The 21,042-nt window shown below is 55.9% G+C and overlaps 9 protein-coding genes across 9 annotated transcripts; 4 read left to right on the plus strand and 5 right to left on the minus strand.

Annotated features, from left to right (window-relative positions):
• Positions 1–574: 574 nt before the first annotated feature.
• BCV69DRAFT_86073 (prenylated rab acceptor PRA1) lies at positions 575–1,657 on the minus strand. The gene is made up of 3 exons (XM_025495583.1): positions 1,096–1,657; positions 926–960; positions 575–828 (listed from the first exon to the last, which is right to left on the minus strand). Exons 1-3 carry the CDS (start codon positions 1,553–1,555, stop codon positions 820–822), a joined length of 504 nt encoding a protein of 167 aa, XP_025345300.1. The 5' UTR covers positions 1,556–1,657; the 3' UTR covers positions 575–819.
• Positions 1,658–3,105: 1,448 nt separating this feature from the next.
• BCV69DRAFT_288618 (ribosomal protein S5) lies at positions 3,106–3,821 on the minus strand (the record flags this gene model as incomplete). The annotated part of the gene is made up of 2 exons (XM_025493638.1): positions 3,106–3,148; positions 3,385–3,821. 2 exons carry the CDS (start codon positions 3,819–3,821, stop codon positions 3,106–3,108), a joined length of 480 nt encoding a protein of 159 aa, XP_025345301.1.
• A 1,761-nt stretch (positions 3,822–5,582) lies between these two features.
• BCV69DRAFT_253265 (putative 40S ribosomal protein S23) lies at positions 5,583–6,196 on the plus strand (the record flags this gene model as incomplete). Its single annotated transcript, XM_025490509.1, has 2 exons — positions 5,583–5,648; positions 5,831–6,196. The coding sequence occupies 2 exons, from the start codon at positions 5,583–5,585 to the stop codon at positions 6,194–6,196; spliced, it is 432 nt and encodes a 143-aa protein (XP_025345302.1).
• Positions 6,197–6,430: 234 nt separating this feature from the next.
• Positions 6,431–7,490, minus strand: BCV69DRAFT_285437 (hypothetical protein; the record flags this gene model as incomplete). Its single annotated transcript, XM_025493390.1, has 2 exons — positions 7,421–7,490; positions 6,431–7,333 (listed from the first exon to the last, which is right to left on the minus strand). Coding segments are annotated over exons 1-2 (571 nt in total), but the record flags the coding sequence as incomplete, so codon positions are not given.
• Positions 7,491–7,935: 445 nt separating this feature from the next.
• BCV69DRAFT_314980 (putative DAK2-dihydroxyacetone kinase) lies at positions 7,936–10,151 on the plus strand (the record flags this gene model as incomplete). The annotated part of the gene is made up of 3 exons (XM_025495163.1): positions 7,936–8,077; positions 8,197–8,416; positions 8,598–10,151. Exons 1-3 carry the CDS (start codon positions 7,989–7,991, stop codon positions 10,149–10,151), a joined length of 1,863 nt encoding a protein of 620 aa, XP_025345304.1. The 5' UTR covers positions 7,936–7,988.
• On the minus strand, positions 10,000–11,655 carry BCV69DRAFT_285439 (NAD(P)-binding protein). Its single transcript, XM_025493391.1, has 3 exons — positions 11,104–11,655; positions 10,655–10,991; positions 10,000–10,550 (listed from the first exon to the last, which is right to left on the minus strand). The coding sequence occupies exons 1-3, from the start codon at positions 11,589–11,591 to the stop codon at positions 10,428–10,430; spliced, it is 948 nt and encodes a 315-aa protein (XP_025345305.1). The 5' UTR covers positions 11,592–11,655; the 3' UTR covers positions 10,000–10,427.
• A 243-nt stretch (positions 11,656–11,898) lies between these two features.
• BCV69DRAFT_295539 (P-loop containing nucleoside triphosphate hydrolase protein) lies at positions 11,899–17,201 on the minus strand. Its single transcript, XM_025493912.1, has 2 exons — positions 16,365–17,201; positions 11,899–16,291 (listed from the first exon to the last, which is right to left on the minus strand). The coding sequence occupies exons 1-2, from the start codon at positions 16,841–16,843 to the stop codon at positions 12,130–12,132; spliced, it is 4,641 nt and encodes a 1,546-aa protein (XP_025345306.1). The 5' UTR covers positions 16,844–17,201; the 3' UTR covers positions 11,899–12,129.
• A 238-nt stretch (positions 17,202–17,439) lies between these two features.
• BCV69DRAFT_86321 (hypothetical protein) lies at positions 17,440–18,950 on the plus strand. Its single transcript, XM_025495584.1, has one exon. It carries the CDS (start codon positions 17,494–17,496, stop codon positions 18,604–18,606), a length of 1,113 nt encoding a protein of 370 aa, XP_025345307.1. The 5' UTR covers positions 17,440–17,493; the 3' UTR covers positions 18,607–18,950.
• A 345-nt stretch (positions 18,951–19,295) lies between these two features.
• Positions 19,296–20,467, plus strand: BCV69DRAFT_253425 (hypothetical protein; the record flags this gene model as incomplete). The annotated part of the gene is made up of 3 exons (XM_025490519.1): positions 19,296–19,682; positions 19,764–19,853; positions 19,964–20,467. 3 exons carry the CDS (start codon positions 19,296–19,298, stop codon positions 20,465–20,467), a joined length of 981 nt encoding a protein of 326 aa, XP_025345308.1.
• Between the last annotated feature and the right edge of the window lie 575 nt (positions 20,468–21,042).

The raw sequence follows: 21,042 nt of genomic DNA on the forward strand, positions 1-21,042 counted from the left end.
CCCCCCCTCCCTTTTCCCCCCCTCCCCAAAAAACCCTAAAAACCCCCCTTTTTTCCCCCCCCCCCCCCCCTTCTTTCATTTCCCCACTCCTCTCATATCTGTCGTCCCTGCAATGGATATGGATGGATCACATTTCGTCATTGTCACTGTGCTCCTTCGAGTCGAGCGTGTGAGCTCCTGTGTCTGTATCAGCTCTCGCATGTAGGGGCAACTCGTCTGATCAAGACAGAGGGGACGACTACGACTACGACTACGACTAGCATCCAGGGAGCAAGGATTGGAAGGTGCTGGAGGACGTCGTCGTGGTCGTCGCACAGGATTCGGGACTGATGACGCAGTCTAGTCTAGTCTACGGTGACGATTATGTATGATTAGGGGGCTAGGTGCGGAAGGATGTGAGGGGAGGACGAGACACGAGGCGCGAGGCACGGCGAGGCTGCTTCCCTCTCCTTCTTCTTCTTCGTCCTCTTCTTCTCCCTCTCACGGGATGTAGAGGTGAGACGCTTCTGCTCTCTCTCTCTCCCCGCTCGATTGCTGCCCACAGCGAGTGAGGGAAAGCGATCCTCGACCTGCTGTCCACTGCCGCTTGGCTCTACCAACCAGCTCACTCCGAGCGTCTCTGCGAGATGACCTGGACGACTTTGCTGGACATTCTACTCCTTTTTCAGCCCCAAGGATCAGGCATGCCGCCCGACCTCTCCCCAGCCAGCCAGCCAGCCAGCCAGTCAGAGGCTGATCTCTTTCTCCCGCCTAGCGCTCTCCTCCGGGTCCACCGTGCTTTCCTGTCCCACCCCGCTACACGTCTAGTTGCAAGAGAGCTCAGACCGTCTACAGGCAGAAGCAAAATGCCATTGTGGCGTTAGGTCAGTATGCGGCTCGAAAGGTGTAGGAATTTCATCGCGGGCGCCGCCGTATGAGTACTCACCTCGACGCCGGTGTACTCGGAGCTGACGGGCGGTTCTGCAGGGGACAGAGGTGCAGAGAGCAGCGTGAAGCGTGAAGCGGGGTTAGCAATGCGCTTGTGTTTGGCAGTAGCCGAGAGGCCAGGACTCTTTTCAAGCTCTACTATCCTCCACGATCCTCCACGGAACTCACCAATGAAGGCCGCATGTCCAAGCACGAGGATTGCCGAGCTTCCAATCAGCCAGAATAGCAACGCAATCGGACTTGCGATCCACAGCAACGGGATTCCAATGACAAAGAGTCCAGTATAGAGTGACTTTTGCGTGACTACGTGTTCCCCCACTTGCATCGGTTCTGGTGCAAAGCGATTGATTGCTGCAAATCCACCTACGAGGAAGACGATGGCTACTAGGAGCAGCGGTGAGGTGATGAGACCATAGATTGCGAGAATGGCCATCAGCACTGCGTAATTCGCCGAAAAGTGGCGCGTGTTATAGGTGATACGCTGTGTTGCTTCATTGAGATCTTGCGGGCGGGAGATACGCTGGTAGTCGAAGCATTCATTGAGGGGACGTAGAGAGGAGAGACGCTCTTTACGGAGACCCTTGATCGTATCTGGGATCCGCATTGCGATTTCAAGGAATTGCGCCATCTTGTCTGAGATCGGCTGACGATACGAGGATGATGTGTGAGGCTACGAGAAGTCTATGCGAGAACGCTTGATGCTTGGACTTCGAGGCTGAAGAGGGAGACGCTGAGCGAAGGTCGTGTGAGCTGAGGAGTGTGGGCGGAAAGGATAACAGGGCAACTTGTCCAGCACGTCTGCTTGCTGGCGATCTGGCTGTGATGTGAGATGTTCAAAGTCTACAATGCCTCCTGAGGATGTACGATGTGGACGTTAGCAGAGGCCTGAGGTGGTAGCAATGGAGAAGGCGTGGACTACAAGTGATGAGGTGGAAGCTCGGGAAGATCAACACTTTGCTGTGCGGCAACAACACGGCAGCCAGGCGGCAGCAGCCACAATGCATCGTCGCCCCTCGGAGAGGCGCGCGGAGCCGAAAATCCCCCTCGCCCTCAGGGGTCTCGTCGCTAAGCATCTGAGGAATACATTTGTCGTCAGGCAATGGCCAAGCAGGAGTCTCGTGGGCGGCGTTGCAAGCCATTGCAAGAGTGGCTCAAGGTAATCCCAGGTGTTGTAGTCACGCTTCCCTCTCGATTGCTGCTACCATAATTGTATCAGCGTCAACACAGTCGAGGTCGTGTAAACCTCGACTGTATTCCGCGCTCCCAATGCTTGACACAACAAGGGTGCGAGAGATATTCTCACGGAGCGCCGATGTTTATACTATGCTCAGAAGCACGTTCTCTACTGCATTCGTCAAAGTTCACCAGCTAGCAGTGCTCATTCGCGCGCAAAAGCAAGCTAACATCACCAGTTGACGGGAAGTGAGGGCAATGAACATAGCAGACTATGGCTACACCGGAGCTGGAGGGGGCAGTAGGCCCGCATCGATCGGTAGTCGAAGCCACACTCGGGCACGACTATTGTATACACAGTCTTAACCTGGGTGGCCTTCCCCAAGGTCTCGGCGATGGGCGTGTCACGAGCCCTTTCAGATACACGTCCAGTATGACATCGACACTTCGGTCCATTACAGCGCATCTGATGTGGAAAACACCGAACACAGCGCTTCCACCCCTCGTCATACTACCCAAATAACGAGCGTCTACAAGACTTGACGTTGGCAGAGCCCAGGCCAGGACGAGAGGCAATGTCACGTCCGACACAACATCTTACAACGCGTTCATCACTATCACCACCCACACGCTCGTTCGCTGCAACGTCTCCTGCAGAGCACCGTCAAAGTACAAGTGAAAGGTGCCTCCTAGCATCAACCAATCTGAGCGGGATCGACAGGAGCCAGTGAATCTCCATCCATCTCTGAAGCGTAGACGTGATGTCTGACCCAGCTGCCGTAGAGGCTCTTCCTCTCCCTCGTCAAATGTCACATGTCAGCTATCAGATGTCCGATGTCCCAGGTCCTGTCTCACTCGTCAAAAGTCAGATTGGGAAGGTGCGTGCGGCATACCAAGCCAGTGTAGGGACTGGAGACACAAGGGAGGTTCCGTCGCCATAGCGGCTGCACTCACTTCCATCTACTTGGGTTTCTCACACAGTAGACCCATGCAGATTTGCACGCACTACGACGCCGACGGGAACTGGCACGCAAGTCTGTAGGTGTAGCTGAACAACAGAGTGGATCCAATTGCCCAAGGTAATGGTTGATGGTAGAAAACAACTGATACAGAAGGATGTGAATGTGTGTGGGAGGGGGGGCCGCGACGTGAGAGGTAAGGAGAAGTGGGGGAAAGAGCTCGCACAGAGAGAGAGATTCTTAAGCAATCTGCTTCTTTCCAGCGCGGGCCAGGTGGGCAGCGTGCTCAACAAAGAGGGTGTTGGGTGCTGGGATGTCGGCCCACAGGTTGGGGGTGAGGAAAGCGTAGGTCTTGCTGATGGCTACGAAAGTCGAGGCAATGAAGTTACCCATGGTGGCAGTCTGACCCGACGATTGAGTGTAGCAGTCCTGGATACCAGCCAATTGCAGCATTCGCTTCGAGGCGGGGGCAGCGACGATACCAGTTCCACGGGGAGCGGGGACCAGTCGGCACATGACCGAGGCAGTCTTACCAGAAACCTTCATGGGGACAGTGTGAGGCTCACCGAGAGCAGAGCCCCAGTAACCACGTCGAACGGGGATGACGGCGAGCTTGGCGAGGATGATGGCGGCTCGGATGGCAGTAGCGACTTCCTTTGCGCACTTGACACCCAGACCCAGGTGACCGTCGAAGTCTCCAACGGCAACGAAGGCCTTGAAACGGGTACGCTGACCAGCACGGGTCTGCTTCTGGACGGGCATGATCTTCATGACCTCGTCCTTGAGCTTGGGGAGGAGCAGGTCAACAACCTGGTACTCCTTGATGGAAAGGGAGAAGAGGTAGATCTCCTCGATCGACTTGATCTTGCCGTCCTTGACCAGTCGGCCAACGGAAGTGACGGGGACTGAAGGAGGTAGGGAGGGGAGCGAGTGGTATGGGTGTTAGTCCCTGCGAGTACGGCAGCTTTGGGAGGATGCCTTTTGGCCGCCTAAAAATCTCTCTGATGCTCCGTGTGGTGTACCATAGGGTCGGTCCAAGGTCGATCCACCAGGCCGACCTGCGAGTAGCCCTACTTCCAACCTCCCAGAGTTCCTGCTCTCTCAATCCTCTGCTGAACCCAAACTACGTATGTAAACTCTGGGGACAATTGCTTCTTAATTCCCCCTCAAGTGTAGGTGCCCTCCTAGCTTCCCCTCGCTGCTCTCATCCCTACAACGGATACTCACCCCACTCGGTCTTCTCGTCCCCACCACGTCGGGGTCCACGTCGTCCACCACGTCCACGGCGGTCTCGTCCGAATCCTCCACGTCCTCGAGGTGCAGCGTCAGCCATGATTTAGATGATGAGGTTGAGGTGAGTGTGTGTAGTGGTAGGGAGGTTGAGGATGATGAGGATGAGGATGAGGATGGTGCGTTTCGAGGAAGAAAGCGAAGTGGGCCTGCCTGCCTGCCTGCCTGCGTGCCGAGGGTAGGATTTTGGCGCGGGGGCTGCGAAGTCTGTCTGGCCGCTGTGTGTGCGAGGAGGGAGCGGGAGCTGAGCTTGAAATCTTCCTGGGCGGGGGCTGCCTGGTGCTTCGACCGCGGCCCGCAGTCCACGTGCAGAAAAACTCTGGCCAGGTGCGGGCGGGCGGGCGGGCGCAGGCTGCGTAGAGGCGGCGCCTGGCAGGGCGTTGCAGTGCGCTCGCCCGCCAGAGAGGATTTCCAAGGGGCGGCCAGTCGCAGCGGGCGGGCAGCGAGGCAGAAGGGACATTCTCGACTTCGTAGCTTCCTCCTCACCATCACCCTCGTACATCCTCCTCCTACAACACCCACCCTACACAAGGTAAGCATCACACTCCAACCACACATCAGCACGCATGCATCAGCACACACCACGACGACGACGATCACGACGACACACAAGGACCTCAGTGGAAACAGCAGCAGCAGCAGCAGCAGCAGCAGCAGCAGCAGCAGAAGAATTTGGGAGACGGCCTCGGCAGGTCGCATGAGAAGAGGCTTCTTCTTCTACTCGACTGGCAGCAGAGACGGCTCTTGTGAACAGCAAAGGGGCAAGGAAGGGAGTTGAGGTGCTCGTCAGGCTCGACAGACAACCTGGGATTGGGTTGTACGGCCTGAGGCGTAAAGTGGCCAGAGTAGTGCAGGCTACTCCCACAATAGGGTGGAATGCGGCAGTTCTGCATTTGCGGGCCTCTGCTTTGGGCTTGAGCTCAGTCGTCTACACTGTCCATGAACATGGCCTGTCTACAAATCGTCTGTAGGATGGCCCAAGACTCGTCAAATTGACAGTCATCTGAGCGGACCCAAACTCACCTCGAAGCCCCAGCGTCCCTTCTGCTGGACTCGAGCAAAGTCAGCATCAGGACGCAATCTCTATCTCTACTGCTGCTGCTAATGCTCCCATCAGCGTTCCATCAACCTCAATCGTCGTCGTCGTTGCTGTTTACTGTCTGCGTACCTCCCGCTCGGCCCACGAACTTGCCACTGACCTTCCGTCCTCTCTCCTCCCTTCTGTCAGTCAAAATGGGAAAGCCTCGTGGACTCAACACCGCTCGCAAGCTCCGCACCATCAGGAGGGACAACAAATGGGTGAGTAGCGCAGAGCAAGACTTTGGTGTACTTCGGTGGGAAGACTTCGAGAGTGGCTGCAGTCTCCTAGACCTGAAGTCGGTTCATAGAGGCTGTGGCCGCCCGCACAAGAGGGCAAAGCATCGAAGGTACTATCACGACCGCCTTACTGACTCTCACACTTACCCCATTCCTTCTGCCAGGCCGACGCTCACTACAACAAGCGTATGCTTGGTAACTTCTACAAGTCGTCGCCCACTGGTGGATCCTCTCAGGCCAAGGGTATCGTCCTCGAGAAGATCGGTGTCGAGGCCAAGCAGCCCAACTCTGCCATCCGAAAGGCTGTGCGAGTTCAGCTGATCAAGAACGGAAAGAAGGTGGCCGCCTTTGTGCCCAATGACGGTTGCTTGAACTTTGTCGATGAAAACGACGAGGTGCTCATCAGCGGTTTCGGTCGAAAGGGAAAGGCAAAGGGAGATATCCCCGGTGTGAGGTTCAAGGTAGTCAAGGTTTCTGGTGTCGGTCTGCTGGCCCTCTTCCGAGGCCTCAAGGAGAAGCCCCGTTCGTAAACGTGCGCACCGAGGTGTACGATCGAGCACGGGAAGGCAGAGTTTCTGGTTCAGGTCCTCGATGCTCAATTGATGCAGCGCCTGCCCTCGCCTCGCTTCGACCCCACCACCTGTGTCACTCATATCGATCCTCGCTTGGCTCTCTGCCGCCCCATTGTACTTCATCTCTTTTTTCTACTCTCTCTGCATCACGCGATCCAACATCAACACCCATTTGACTTGACCACACGTTTACCGCGCCTACGCTGTGTGATAGGAGAGGATAGGAGAGGAATGAGACTGACGATCAGACTGCAGGACTGTTTGAAATGTGGTGCGGATGCGAGAAGAGATGAGAAGAGAACAGGGGGGGTATATCGATTGCTATGGAATGTACAGAATTGTTTGGCAGGAGAAAAGGGGCGATTGTGCCATGGTGTTGAACAGGACCTGAGAGGGCGACCTAACGAGGAGGGTTCGCTCTTGTTCTTACGCTGTGAAGATGCGAAAAGGGTTTCCGGGCAGATGTGAAATGCCCCAAGGTTGGGTACTGCGCTGCCTAGAGTATGGTAGGTTCGGGTGGTACCTCTTGAAGAACTACTCTAGCTCTTCTTGTCGCTCTTGCTCAGACCTATCCTGTCCCTCATTGCCCTTTACTTTCTCTTTGTTTTTGAGAGTCTGTTTGGTTTTTCCCCTCTTTGCCCTCTTCTTGGCCTTTGTTCCCTCGAGCTGAATCACTCTTCGATCCCCCCGGATCACCCTCTGCTGCAACTTCTTGATCGTCCCACTAACCGCAATGACTCTACATCTCCCCCTCACAACCCCTCCTTCACTCCCACTACTGGCAAGAGCAGAAGTAGAAGTAGAAGGGGAAGCAGCAGGAAAGCTCAATGGAAGCAAGCAACAAAGTCCTCTAATCGTCTCTTCTCCCACTCGTGCACAGCGGACAATGGCCAAGTGGGTCTTTGGAGAGTAGTACTTGACCGACAAGGGACCACCGAGGGCACCTGTGGCTGCGAGACCGAAGTGAGAAGTGAGGGTTTTGCGGAGGAGAGAGGTTAGGAGATGGGAAGTTAGGGCGGGGGGAGGAGAGGAGGAAGAGGAGGGGGAGGAGGAGGGGGGAGAAGGGAAGTCGAGGGAGAGGAGGAGCCAGCGATTCTGTCAGGTAGAGAGAGGAGGGAGCTAGAATGTCAGTCGAGAAGTCGGCAGTGATCCCCAAACGTCTTTCAGTACCTTCACACTCACCTTGAAGCGGACCATGACGCAGCAGAGGGCCTCACACGGCACTGCCAGTCTTGGTATGGGTGCGGGCTCGGAGGGCGGAGGGAAGAATGCAACATTCCTTTATCATCGGAACGGAAGCAAGTCTGGGTGGGCTGGTGGCCGTTTGGCTTTCATGAACGCCGAGATTAGAGGACCCATCGGGGGGCGTCGCCTGTCCGCCGCTCTGTCTGTCTGCCCTGCCTGGCCCCCGCTGCCCCCCGCGTGCAGTCCCCGGTCAAGTGGCCCGCCTCCACTCCACATCGCTTCTTCGCACACGGGGCCGGCCAGCCAGCCAGCCAGCAGCAGACGACGGACGACGAACGATGATGGACGACGACGCACAGGCGGACCAAGGACAGTGCTGACCGTGCGCTGCGTGTGTCTTGGAGTGGACTGACCGACTGGAGGCAGCCCTTCTTCGTCCTTCTTGCGTCTTATCCTGACGTCTTCCTCTTCCATCAATCAATCACCTGACGCTACCCATCACCCCGTCGTCAGTTCTGATCATCCCACATACCCCATACACACACCACCACCAAGTACACTCATCATGGCCACTAAGCACTTCTTTGACAGCCCCGATGGACTCGTAGACAAGACACTCAGGGGAGCAGTAGCCGTCAACCCCGCACTCAGGCTGTGAGTAGCAGGGTAACGTAGTGTAGCTGGAGCTGCACTTACGATCGTTGTTAGTCGCACATCCTCAATTGCATCGCCTGACACCAACTCCTCCCTCCCCTGTCCCTCACTCTCAACAGCTACCGCCCCCACAAGGTCATCTACGACTGCACCCACTCCAACAGCAAAGTCGCCATCATCGCCGGTGGAGGAGCCGGTCACGAGCCAGGACAGGCAGGACTTGTAGGAAGGGGAATGCTCACTGCTGCCATCAGCGGTGACATCTTTGCTAGCCCTTCGGCAGCTCAAATTTGCTCTGGACTCGATTTGGCTAACACTGACAAGGGAGTCGTCTTCATTGTGAGTGGAAGGAGGAAGGGAAAGCGTATGTGCTGGAGGTCATGATCAGTAGCTCACCGCCTCTCCCTGTCCGTCTTGCCCTCATTACCACCTCCTCACCATCCATCCCCCCACTCTCCCATCGCTACCTCTTCTTCCAACACATCTTCCATATCTCCCTCTACCACCTCCACACGCACAGATCAACAACTACACCGGTGACCAGCTCCACTTTGGTCTCGCCGCCGAGAAGGCTCGAGCTGCCCTCGCAATCTCTGGAAACAAGACCAGCGGAGGTGTCGAGTCCGTCACCGTTGCCGATGATGTCGCAGTCGGACGAGCCAAGGGCGGTCTCGTTGGCCGACGTGGACTGGGCATGAACCCCTTCTCCTGCAAGGTCCTCGGTGCTGCATCCGAACGTGGCCTGAGCGTCAAGGAGATCAAGAGCCTCGGAGACACTCTCATCGCTAATTCCGTCACCATCGGTACCTCTCTCGACCACTGCCACGTTCCAGGTCGTCCCAAGAAGAAGGAAGAGTGGGGAGGACTGCCTGATGAGGCTTGCGAGATCGGTATGGGTATCCACAACGAGCCCGGTTTCAAGCGACTGGACCAGACTCCTGCTCCCGAAAAGCTCGTTGCTGAGATGCTCAAGTACATGCTCGATGCCAATGACGACGATCGACACTTCATTGACTTCGAGAAGGATGACGCTCCCATTGTCTTCATCAACAATCTCGGTGGTGTCTCCCAGCTCGAGCTCTTTGCCCTCGTCGATGAGACTGTCGAGCAGCTGGACAAGACCTACGGACTTCACCCCGCCCGCGTCTACGCCAATGCCTACATGACTTCGCTCAACGCTCCAGGTTTCGGTATCACCCTCGTCAAGCACAAGGCTGTCACCCGCGAGACCAAGGTCGACCTCTTGGAGCTCCTCGATGCCCCCACTGATGCTTACGCTTGGACTGGTGTCAAGTCCGGCTGGGGCAACCCAAGCGGACAGCCTCGAGACCGCGATGCTGAGGCTAAGGAGGCTTCTGACCGATTGGCTGCCCGGCGCGCCCAGGGAGGCAGTGTTTCTGGTTTGGACGAGGACGCCAAGGAGAAGCAAGAAGGACCGATCAACGCTGATCCCGAAGTTGTCAAGAAGGTCCTTCTCTCGGCTGCCGAGGCTGCGATTGCTGCTGAGCCTTCGATGACCCGCCATGACACTATCGTGGGAGACGGTGACGCCGGTGAGACTCTTGCTCAAGTGGCCAAGGCTGTCCAGGCAGCCGTCAAGAAGGGAGAGGTCGATTTGAACAACGCCGCCGGTACCTGTTTGACCCTTGGAAACGTCATCGAGTCGCACATGGGTGGTACATCAGGAGCCATCTACGCTCTCTACTTTGCTGGTCTCGTGCAAGGTCTCGTCGGTGGACCAGGAAAGCCTGGCCAGCCTGCAGGCGAGAAGGAGTGGAGCCACGCCGCCAAGGCTGCTCTTGAGAACCTCAAGACGTACACTCCTGCCCGAGAGGGCCACCGAACGCTCATGGACTCTCTCATCCCAGCGTGCGATGCTCTAGGCTCGGGCAAGTCTCTCTCGGATGCGACCAAGGAGGCTGAGAAGGGATGCGAGGGAACGAAGAAGCTGGTGCCTAGGCTGGGTAGGGCCACTTACCAGGGCTCGGACAACAAGGAGATGTACCAGGTCCCCGACCCTGGAGCGGAGGGTGTAGTCGCCATCTTCCAGGGTATCCTCAAGGCTCTGCAGTAGAAGGTGTGCGAGAAGGAAGGTCAAGATGGCAGATGATATGAAGATTTTGCGATGGAAAGATACCTCGCTGGCAGTAGTGAAATGAATGATGATAATTTTCCTCGAGTACAAGTCGTCCGTCTGTCTGCAAGTAAGCCCCACACGCCTGTCACCACCGTCCCTTTGCACTCTCTCCCGTAACATTGCCAGTCACTCCTCATGACCACCATCATCCCTCTCCTTCCTCCTCCCTTCCTCCCTTCCTCCCCTTCCTCTCCTTTCTCAATTCATCTCATCTCAATTCCACCTGGCAGCCGGTGCAAAAGGATGCGAAGCGCTCAATCCACCGCACACGGGCAGAGCGATGCCATTGACGTACGATGCGTCATCTGATGCGAGGAAGAGGACGGCATTTGCAATCTGTAGAGTAGGTGGAGCAGGAGGGGTAAGGTAGGTATGAAGGGGTCAGACTTGCTACCGGGACGCTAGCTATAGGCCTCGCTCTTGCTCACTCGCGCACTCACCTCTTCAGCAACAGCATACCTTCCCAATGGATTCAACTGTCCCACTTTACCTACTGTCCCCCTCTGTCTCGCTCCATCAAAGAGCGGCTTTGTCATTCCCGTCTCTACTAGACCAGGACAAACTGCATTCACTCTAATCCCAGTTTGAGCTAGATTCCAAGCTGCTGAAGATGCTAGAGAGACGACGGCGGCTTTACTTGCGGAATAGTCGATGCCACCAGCACCGGATCGGAGACCGGCTACACTGGCTGTTAGGATTAGGGAACCGCCAGGAGTGAGTTTGGAGGGGTGGGAGAGCTTCATGGCTTCAGAGCCGTACTTGATTGCTAGGAAACCGCTGAGAGGAGGTGGAGAAGCGTAGGGAGATAGCGAGTCAGCCCCTTGTGCCGCTGTGCTGCTCAGACTCACCACTCCTCGATGGCTGTCACCATCCTGGCATCCCTACTCACCTGGCGACATTGACCCTCATCGTCTCTGCAAGATCCTCTGCTTCCAACGTACCCAATGGTCCCATTGTCCCCGGCACTCCCGCATTCGCAAAGAAGACATCCAGCCTTCCCTCTTCCTTGACCACTCTCTCCACCACCTTCTTAATCTCCTCTTCATCCGCACAATCACAAGCGTGTGTCTCCACTCTAACCTCATCACCATACTTTTCCTTTACTGCCTCTTTCAATGAAGGTAGATTAGAATCATCATGATCGAGGGCATAAATGGCTCGAGCTCCTTCGTGAGCAAAGAGGAGGACAGAGGCACGACCTATACCGGTAAGTGAACCGACACCAGTGACGATACAGACTTGACCGGCTAGACGACCGGAGCGAGGCTTGTGAGAAAGGTGGGATCGCAATTGAGAGATGCGAGCTTCGACGGAGGAGACTGGGGAGGCAGTTGAGTTGCTAGAACCCGCAGAAGAGGAGGAAGAAGGGGAAGGCATGATCGGATGTGGGGTTTGGGGATTCGGGAAAGGATGATAAGGATGAGAATAAGGATGAGGAGGTGTTAAAGGGACGAGAAGTGGGGAGAAAGAAGGCTGAGCTTGCTTTCCCCGCATTCTCCTCACCGGATCCACGCGCCTTCCGCAAAGGCCGCCCGGAGCTCTGTGCCGTGCCGGTGGGCCGGCAGCCCGGGGGTGGAGCACAGACTGCGCTCCTTACGGCACATTTCAGATGAGCGCTTACTGAGAGCTAGTCTAGCTAAACGCAGTACAGGCAGCACACACAATACAGAGCAAGAGAAGAGGTGTGAAAGACGAGACGAAAGTACAGTCTATCTATTTTGAGTGAAGTCTGTCAAGGTGCGAGTGCGATGTAAAGTGTGGTAGAACAAGAGTCGCGAGTACAAATTGCGAGACGAGGCGAATGGATGCCACGCTGAGCCTGACGTGACGAGGTGACAAGAGGGTCAGAAGCTAGAGGGAGTAGCGACATCTATGTGTTTGACTTCATTGTGCCCTTCGAATCAAGAGCCGCCATCTAGCCACGCCTCCAGTTGCCTCCATCGCCGTATCCTCCACCACCACCGCCATTGCCATTGCCGTAACCATTGCTGTGGCCGTTGCCGTTGCTGTAACCATTTCCTCCCCAGCCTGTAGGTCCAGTGGGCGCTGGACCACTGTAGCCGCCTCCACCGCGAGGTCCTGTAGGGTAGGCGGGCCCATTGTGGTAGTTGGCTCCACCGCCCATCCCACTAGCGCCGCCCCGCATGGCACTGAAATTCTTGGAGTAGCCGCCTCCTCCTCCACCACCTCCATACCCACCGCCGCCACCACCATAGTTGTTGTGTCCGTTGAGATTCAGCCCGACGCCATTAGGAGAGGCAGGTCTGGTGACGTTCCTGGATCCGGCATTGGAAAGCGCCTGCCCACGGTCGCTGGCGTAGTGATCGAGAGCTCTGACAATGCCCGTGGTGAGGTGTTCGAATTCTGCAATTTCCCTCGGAGAAAGAGAGAGGTCTGATCGGTTGCCGAACTCGGTGGGCATGCCATAGGCCCCTGTGGCAGCAGTGTCGGCATTGCCATCTCTGTACGAGTACTCATCAGGCCCATCCTCATTGTGGGCAGTCTCCACTGCATCCCAGTCGTCCATGGGAGCCGGCGCGCTGCGAGAAGGCTGGGCGGGAGCCGCCCTTTGCCGAGAGCGTCCTCCCTGGCGAGTCTTGCCGATACCTTCGAAGATGCGCAACATAGAGGCGTCCATCACGTGCTTGAGGATCTCGACGTCGTCTAACGCCTCAAAGTATCCTCGTACCGGCAGCCAATCATCGCAGATGATTCCTTCGTTGACAGGCTTGATCGAGTTTGTTCCGAAGATCATGTACGTCAATGGATCTAGACGGGTAACCGTCTTCAACATGGCTGGCGGAACACCGCCACCGCCACCTCCTGGTCCGCCGAGGTTGGACACGTTCCGCGTCTTGTCAGCAAAGGCGAAAATCTCCCTCTCACCGACTTGGATCTCGTCCTCCTTGCCCTTGGTGTGTTTCAAGTGGCATACAGAGCTCGGGTGAATGAAGCACGTCTTGTCCTGACTGGTCTGATAGTTCTTCTCAGACTTGCGGATGGCAAAGTTGGGCGTAGAGGCCATTGCGATGAGAGCCGAGAGCAGAGGGATGCATTCCGAGTTGACATTGAGCTCAGGAGCAGACTCGCTGTGGCGCGGGCGGCGGTAGCGTCCTCCATAGTCATCATTCTGTGCAGATGCCGAGCCCAAGATGGTTTCGATCATGCTGCCCATGCTCTGGACGATGTGCGTAGAGACCTGCTGGATCTGCAGCATCGTAGGCTTGCTGAGGAAGTTGTCATGACAGAACCTGTTCGCAGCTTGGAAGTCGCCACGATTCTGCAGCTCAGACCAAGCTTGGTAGGCCCTCAGAATCGCCAAGGCGTCTGATCGATAGTCGTTGGGGGACCAAGACTCTTTGATAGCAGCAGCCTGAGCCTTCAGGTCGATGGGAGCCAAGAAGGGGTCTCGGTTGGTGAGGATAGCAGCCAGATTGACTGTGGGCTGCACACAGCGGAAGAAGAGACCATACAAGACCATCTTGCCCATGGCGGCATCGACGGGGAGCTGCAGTAGGACAGCACCCAGAGAAGTGAGGGCCTTGTTCGTGTCGAGTGCTCCGATCATGTACAGCTGCTGCATTGCAGCAGACACTCTATCGGGGCTAGGCGGCTCAATAGCAGCAGCCAAGACGTCTTCGGGCTCCATGCCAGCGATATCGAGTGCCTTGATGTGCAGTACGACGTCGGTCAGATCGGCACGTTGCATCTCAACGGTCTGGTTGATGGCGAGCTGATCGTAGCGGGCCTTGGACAAGACACCGTAGTACTCTCCGGCTCGGTGACGACCAGCACGTCCAGCACGCTGGTTCAGATTGGAAGTACCGACCCAGGCAGAGACAAGACTAGACAAGTGACGTGCAGGGTCGTACCGGCTCTCCTTGACCCTACCCGTATCGATGACGACGGTGACGTCAGGGATTGTGACGGAGGTCTCGGCGATGTTGGTGGAAAGTATGATTCTTCGAATGCCTGGGTGAGCTGGAGGCTGGAAGACGGCTTGTTGGTCTGCTACGGGGATGGACGAGTGGAGGATGTGGATCTCGAAGCGTTCACGATCGTTGAAGTCGAGGCCGAGAAGAGGGAATTCTCGAGGGCTTTGCAGATGGCCATTGATCACCTTGATCTCGTCCCAACCGGGCAAGAAGACCAGAATGTGTCCGTCGTCGCTCCTTGCAATGGCATCGGCAATGAAGAGAGATACGAGAGGGTAGGGGATCTCGAGGTCATCGATGACATCGGCCCCTTCCTCGCCACCTCTCATACCACCGCGCATCTGAAGCTCGCGATGAAGATAATCTTGTACATTCTTCTGCTGCCAGACCCAACCACCGGCGCCAAAGGGCAGGTTGAGAGCGCGAAGGCGAGGAATGGTCTCCTCCATGAAGTGCTTCTCGACTGGGAAGGCTCTCCCAGGAATCTCGACGACAGGAGCAGGTCTACCCTGTTGGTCGGGGAAATAATTCTGGAAGAGCTTGGGATCGACTGTAGCTGACATCAGGATGACCTTGATGTCCGGCTTCTGTGCTGACTTGCGCTCTGCGAGGATCTTCTTGAGCACGACGAGGAGCAAGTCGGTCTGCACATCTCGCTCGTGCACCTCATCAATGACGACGTGGGTGATAGTGTCCAGCCAGCTCGTCGCACCACTCGTGTCGCCAAGAGCATTCTGCAGCCTCCTCATGAAAACTCCCGTGGTGCAGTACGTGATGCTACCGTGGGGCTGCGGAGGCTTTTGCTCAAATCGCACTTGGTATCCGACGGTCTGTCCTACGGTCTCACCGCGCTCTGCTGCTACACGTTGAGCCAGAGAGATGGCTGCGATACGTCGTGGCTGGGTGCAGATGATGTTACAGTAAGCTCCCTTGCCCTCCAGAATGGCATCGTCGAGGAGAATCTGCGGTACCTGCGTAGATTTTCCTGATCCAGTAGCCGCCATACAGATAGCCACCTGATTCATAGCGACTTTAGTCAAGACGTCGGTGATATTCTGCTGAACAGGCAGATGAGCTCGTTGGGCGCGCATCTTGGCCACCCGCTCGTCTACCTGATACCTCTGCAACGAGTCTAGCAGCGTATCTGACTTCTCCTGCATGTAGCTCTCATGTGGCAGATTGAAGGGCTCGAAGCGACGAGCAGTAGGCTTATTGACAGGGTCTTCTGCCTTCTCACCATGCCCGAGCTTGCCAGCAGGTCGCGGGCGTTTGGAGTACAACAGACTGCCTTTTGTACGGCGCGAGATGTCTCTGATCTCGTCGTGCAGATCGTCGGTTATCTTGAAGTATACGTGAGCAGCTGATGCGATTGTAGACCCCGGTCGGTGCGTCGCCTCGAAGCTTGCAAAGAGGTCGGGGTCCATGTTCTCCAGGTAAGTCACAGTATCCAAGTAGCAATTCGCGGTGGCATTCTTCTTGTTGGAAGCAACACCCGTACCGACCGACGACCCACCGACGATCATCTCTGCTTTCCAGAGACCTGCAATTTGCCGCGATCCCTTCCTGGTGGTCTCCTGTGATAGCTCTATGGCCGGCTTGCCAAACTTGAACTGGGCACAATAATACTCCATGAACTCTCGCGCTCGTTCGGCAGTGAGGGTTGCACCAGTGGTCAATTTCGGCCCATTGTCAGCCGGAGTTGCTCCTTTTGAGAGAGCTTGCCCTGACGAGCCGGGGTTGATGGCCGAGGGTTTGGCTCCGAGAAGGCCGTGCTCGGCTAGCCTCATGGCAGCATCGAAGGCCGCACCCTTTTCTGCGTCCTTCACGTTCTTGCCGTCTCCATAGCCGGAGATGTTGCGAACCACATCGGCGACGATGGTAGCGCGGTAAACCAGCTCAGGAGGGCCGTCCTCTATACGTCCCTGCGACATCTCGAACTTTGGAGGCTGACCAGTCTGATGATTGATATAGACGGTCAGCGGATTCTTGGGGTTTTCGAGCCACTGCGCCTTGACAGTCCCGGATGCGATCAGCTTCGGGTACAACACGTGGCGGAGGTAGTCCATAGTGTGGCCTGGAGCGGGGAGGATAGGCAAATTGGCAGCTGCAGCGGCGGCTGCTGTCGCAGAGTGCTTCGATCGTCTGTGAGAATGGAGATGGGTGAGGTGATGGTCAGAAGGACATCGCCGAGCCTTGAGCCACTGTTCGTACGTACTTTGAAGACGCTCCGCCCCTTCCGCCTCTACCACCTCTGCCCCTGCTGGATCCACTGGACCCGCCTCTACTGCCTCTCGACCCTGCGGTGGGTCCGCTGCTCACGGACCCTGCACCACTCCCTCCTGACCTCCAATTGCCAGTGGAGTCCGCCATGAGGTTGGAGCTGCTTTTGCTACTTGTTGAAAAGGCGTGTCCTGCACTAGGTGGCTGTTGTTGCGATCCCCAGAGGTTGGACGAGGAAGAGCTATGACCAACTTCAGGAGTCGTAGGATTAGAACGAGAAGTGGTGGCCTGCCTCTTCTTGGGCAGACCTGAAATGCGGTGACTTCCGAGCGAGACCTCACCAAGTCCTCTGGTGTGTTGATCGTTGAAGTTGGACGGTGAGAGGTATTGACGACGTCCTGTCGCGTCGTTGCCTGCTGACGGTCGTTGCAAAGAAGAATAGGCTGCTGACGCTAGAGAAGGAGGCTGCTGCATGAAAGGTCGACTACCTCTACACGGCTGCGAGACGGCAATGCAGCGTCGAGAGAATATCTTGACGGGAGACGAGGCACTCAGCTTGGGTGTCCACCAGCAATGAAAGTGAGATTGTGTGCAGAATGCTGCTATATGCTGCACTAGGCCGCGAGGTGGGAGTTGGTATAGAAAGCAGGAAGCTCTGCAAGCGCTCCACTCTGCTGCTAGAGAAAATGCTGTAAAGACAAAGACAAGCAGCGCGAACTTGTAGCCTTGTCCAAGTAATCCGCAACTGCGTCTACGAGGGAGGGGAGAATGTGACGAGTGCGGTGAATGGAGAGGAAGAGGAAGAAGAAGAAGAGGGCGGATGGTAATTGCGAGGAGTGAGTGTGTGGGCCCCCCTTCTATTTCTGCGTCGTCTGCCTACGCCTCGCCGATTGCTCCTCACCAAATTCTGTTCCTCGCCTTTGCTGCAGGGGCAAATCAAGTCACCGCCATGCCGGCCGCTCAGGGCAGAGCCTCGCGCGAAGGTCAGGCACCAGAGCAGTGTCCTTGCCAAACACAGGCGCATGGCTCTCGCGTCGCATGGCTACTTCCGACTGGTGATTCTTGACTCTTCTCCATCCCGTTTCACACCAACTCCACAATGAGCAACAATTTTGTCCCTCGCCATGTCAGCTCTAGGGTCAAACTCTGGCCGCAGCGGTAGCAGACCTGCCAGCGGTGCATACAGTGACGGTCTCAGCCGCTCTCCCAGCGATGTCGACAGTCTTGGGTCCCGATCGTCTTCTCGGTCGAGCGAGGACATACGACCAGTGACCTACCGCACCTACGCCCTCTCCTCCGCGATGATCTTTATTAACGAATTAGATAGAGAGGACTGCCCCCTTCGAATTCGGACTTTCGTCGACGGCTTGCTCTCCCCTACAACAGTCAGTACCCTCGGCAATGACCCTTCTCCGTCTTTGGCTCCACTCGATGCTGTCTCCACCAATACTTCCTTGAGAAGCACGGCCGCTGCCCTTGCCAACGAAGGGAAGCAGTGTCGCTTGAAAGAGAAGGCAGAATGGATGGACTTTGCCAGACGCGTGTTCAGCGTTTTTAACCGCCCACTCCTCTATAGCTGCCAGAGCCGCAATTTCGACGTACGAGTTTCTCTCGGCAGCGGCTCCCATCTGCACCTCTCAGCTCCCAAACCAGACCTAACTTTCGGTCTCGCCATCCCTCAGATCCATGCGCCTTCTCTATCGCTAGTACCTCTCGTAGAGCTCAACGATTTTTACGGCCTTCAGCCTTTCTCGTCGCCCGCTCGTCCAGACATCGCTTTTCCGTTCCTCATTTTCGAGGCCAAGACAGACTGTGGGAATATGGTGGCAGCCGAAAATCAAGCCGCACATGGTGCCGTTAAGGCCCTCGCAATGATGAAGACCCTTGATGACATTCATCGTAGAGTCGGAGGTGCCCAAGCCTCTCCCCGCCTGCCCGTAGTCGTCATTTGTTCAGTAGGCTCTCTGTACGAGGTCTTTGTAGCATTCGATCTGTCCACAGAAGAATTTCCAACTTCAATGAGCCCCACTGCAGCTCTCACTTTAAGGCCAGGGATACATTTGGTCGAGATCTGGGCCGGCAAGGTCGATTATGCAGAAACGATGCTACAGCTACAGTTGCTGCTTCACAGGCTGCTCGGCTGGGTGTTGGAAAGGTGGCAGCCTGCAATTGTGGGCATACTCAACACAGTCAGGGCTGCCACGGCAGCGAAAGCCCCTGAAACAGCTCAGGCATAGAATAGAAGACAGAGGTCAAGGATCTGACGGAAGTCGATGTGCCATGTGATCCAGGAACGTTCCGAAGAAGTGTCAATACAGAAAGCATCTATACACGTTTCTGTGCTGCTTGTCCCGGGATACGATGCGCTGCTTGCGTGCGACCACCTGCGTACGTACGCCCACGCCGCCACGTTGCCACTTCCGCTTCCGCTTGCGCCTCCCGCCAATCACACAAGGCGCACCTTCTTAAGATTAGATCCGCGCCGGAACTACGCCGCCGGGAGGCGTTGAGGAGGATAAAGCAACATGCTTCCCGCCTACAGAGGCATCAATGCAAAGATGAAAACACGGATATCCCCTCTGCTGTCAGCGCCTTCTCCTTATCTTTCTCCCCTTCCATCTCGATCCCCCCACTTTTGCTGCTTTTCTGCTATTTCGGCATTGTCTCCGGGTCTTGGCGTGCGCTCAGCATACAAAAGGCTCAGCCATCACGGGCCCGTCGGTACGGACTATTTTGTGTGACCCGCACCGACCCGCACGTCCTTGCTCCTTGCTCAGCTTTGCACCGCCTTGCTGCTTCCTGCTCTGACAGGCCTTTTCGCATATATCACTTCAAGTCATCTACACTCTTTCGTCCACATTCCACAAGTCTTCTCTCAGGCACTCTTTCCAACTCGTCCACGCTCTCTATCACGCAACTGAACATCATGCTCTCCAGTTCTCGTCAGGCGCTAGCCCGTGCCTTCATTCTGATATCTCTCCTATCTTCTTCAAGTCTCCTTGTCGCCGCCGAAACTCTGCAAAGCGATTCGATCTTGCATTATGTGCCCAGTCTGGCTGGTAATGCCATCATTGCTGGCTTCTGGGCGGTTTGGTCGATCCTCATCTTCTTCCACGTCTTCCGTACTCGTGCCTGGTGGGCTCTATGCTTACCTTTTGGTCTAGCTTTGGCGGCCATCGCCTATGGTATTCGTATCAAAGAGAGGACCAACCAATCCAGCTTAGGCCTGTATATCGTCATGTACCTCATGAGCGTCGTCGCCTCTCCTGCTTGCATCCTGGCCATGGGCTACATCACCTTTGGACGTATGGTAGTCGTCGTGACTGGCATGGGCGCTGGGGCAAGAACCTCGGAAAAGTACGGATCAGAGGAAGTCACTAGGACAAAGCCAAAGATGTCTCAGAGGAGCCCGCTGTCGATCTTGCCGCCTAGACTGTACACTCTCATCTTTGTCTTTTCTGACATCTTCACCGTCTTGGTTCAGGTAAGTAGAGTAGAGTCACCAGATTCGACAGCCCTCAGCGCTACCTACTGACTCTTCGCTTCGCCTTCTCTTCCTCCCTTTATCCTCCTCTTTCCCGATCATTCTGTCAGGCTGCTGGCGGAGGGATTCAGGCTTCTGGTGCCGATCATGTCGACCTCGGAGTCAGTATCTTCCTGATAGGAGTTGCCCTTCAGGTCGGCTCCTATCTCTTCTTCTGTGCCTTGGTCATCGAATGTCACATCAAGCTGCTCCGAATGGACCGTTCCTACTCTCTCCGTCGAGCATTCTGCTTCAAGGGCGAGCATGCCGACGATCCTGCGACATCTACTGCACGCCTCTTCTTGATCCTCTACTTTACCTCGATCTTCATCATCATTCGATTGACCTACCGAACAGTAGAGAATGCTGAAGGCTGGACTGGAACACTCAACTCTACTGAGATTTACTCTTTCCTGTTGGATGCACTGCCGCTGCTCTTGGGTACGAGCATCTACATTTTCATCTGGCCTTCGAAGCTCCTTGCCCAGAGCACACCCACGGACACTGTCAGGCAGAAGCTGCAGGAGTGGCATCAGAAGCGTAACACCAAGGATGTGGAAGTCGCTTCTACCTAGCTAAGTTACTAGCAGGGGAAGCCGACGGAGAGTGCAGTTGTAAATAAAGCATAGAAGGAGAGCAAGATCAAGGACTCGTGCTAGAGCCACTCGGATACCTTATTTACCGTCATCGTGACACCAGGACAGTATCGGTGATGATCAATCTTCTGATTCAGTGTGAATGGAATGTAAATATCTCGACAGCCATGGATGAACAGAATTTACGAACAGTCGTCTGCTCTTTACCTGTGTGAGATAGCGTCCTGCCTCGGCTCGGCTCGGCTCGGACTATACTTCCCCGCCCCCCGATCACACACACGCACAACGACAGGCCGACACTGACACTGACAGTTGACATCGGAGCCGAATGCACAGTGGGCGATGGAATTGAGTCGTTGAAACGAGTGACTACAGGCCGTGAAGCAGCTGGAAGTAAGCAGAGTGGAATAAGGTGACAAGTTAGTTAAGAAGCTAGCAGCAATTGGCGTTGAATCAAGGAGGCAGGAGGAAAGTCGGAACGGAGGCCGCGTCGACACTGACGACGCCTCGCCTCCGCCCGCGCCACTCTTTCCGTGTGTGCCTGCCTCCATCTC

This window comes from Pseudomicrostroma glucosiphilum, assembly GCF_003144135.1.
Source record: "Pseudomicrostroma glucosiphilum strain MCA 4718 unplaced genomic scaffold BCV69scaffold_18, whole genome shotgun sequence".
In the NCBI taxonomy this organism is placed as follows: Eukaryota; Fungi; Basidiomycota; class Exobasidiomycetes; order Microstromatales; family Microstromataceae; genus Microstroma; species Microstroma glucosiphilum.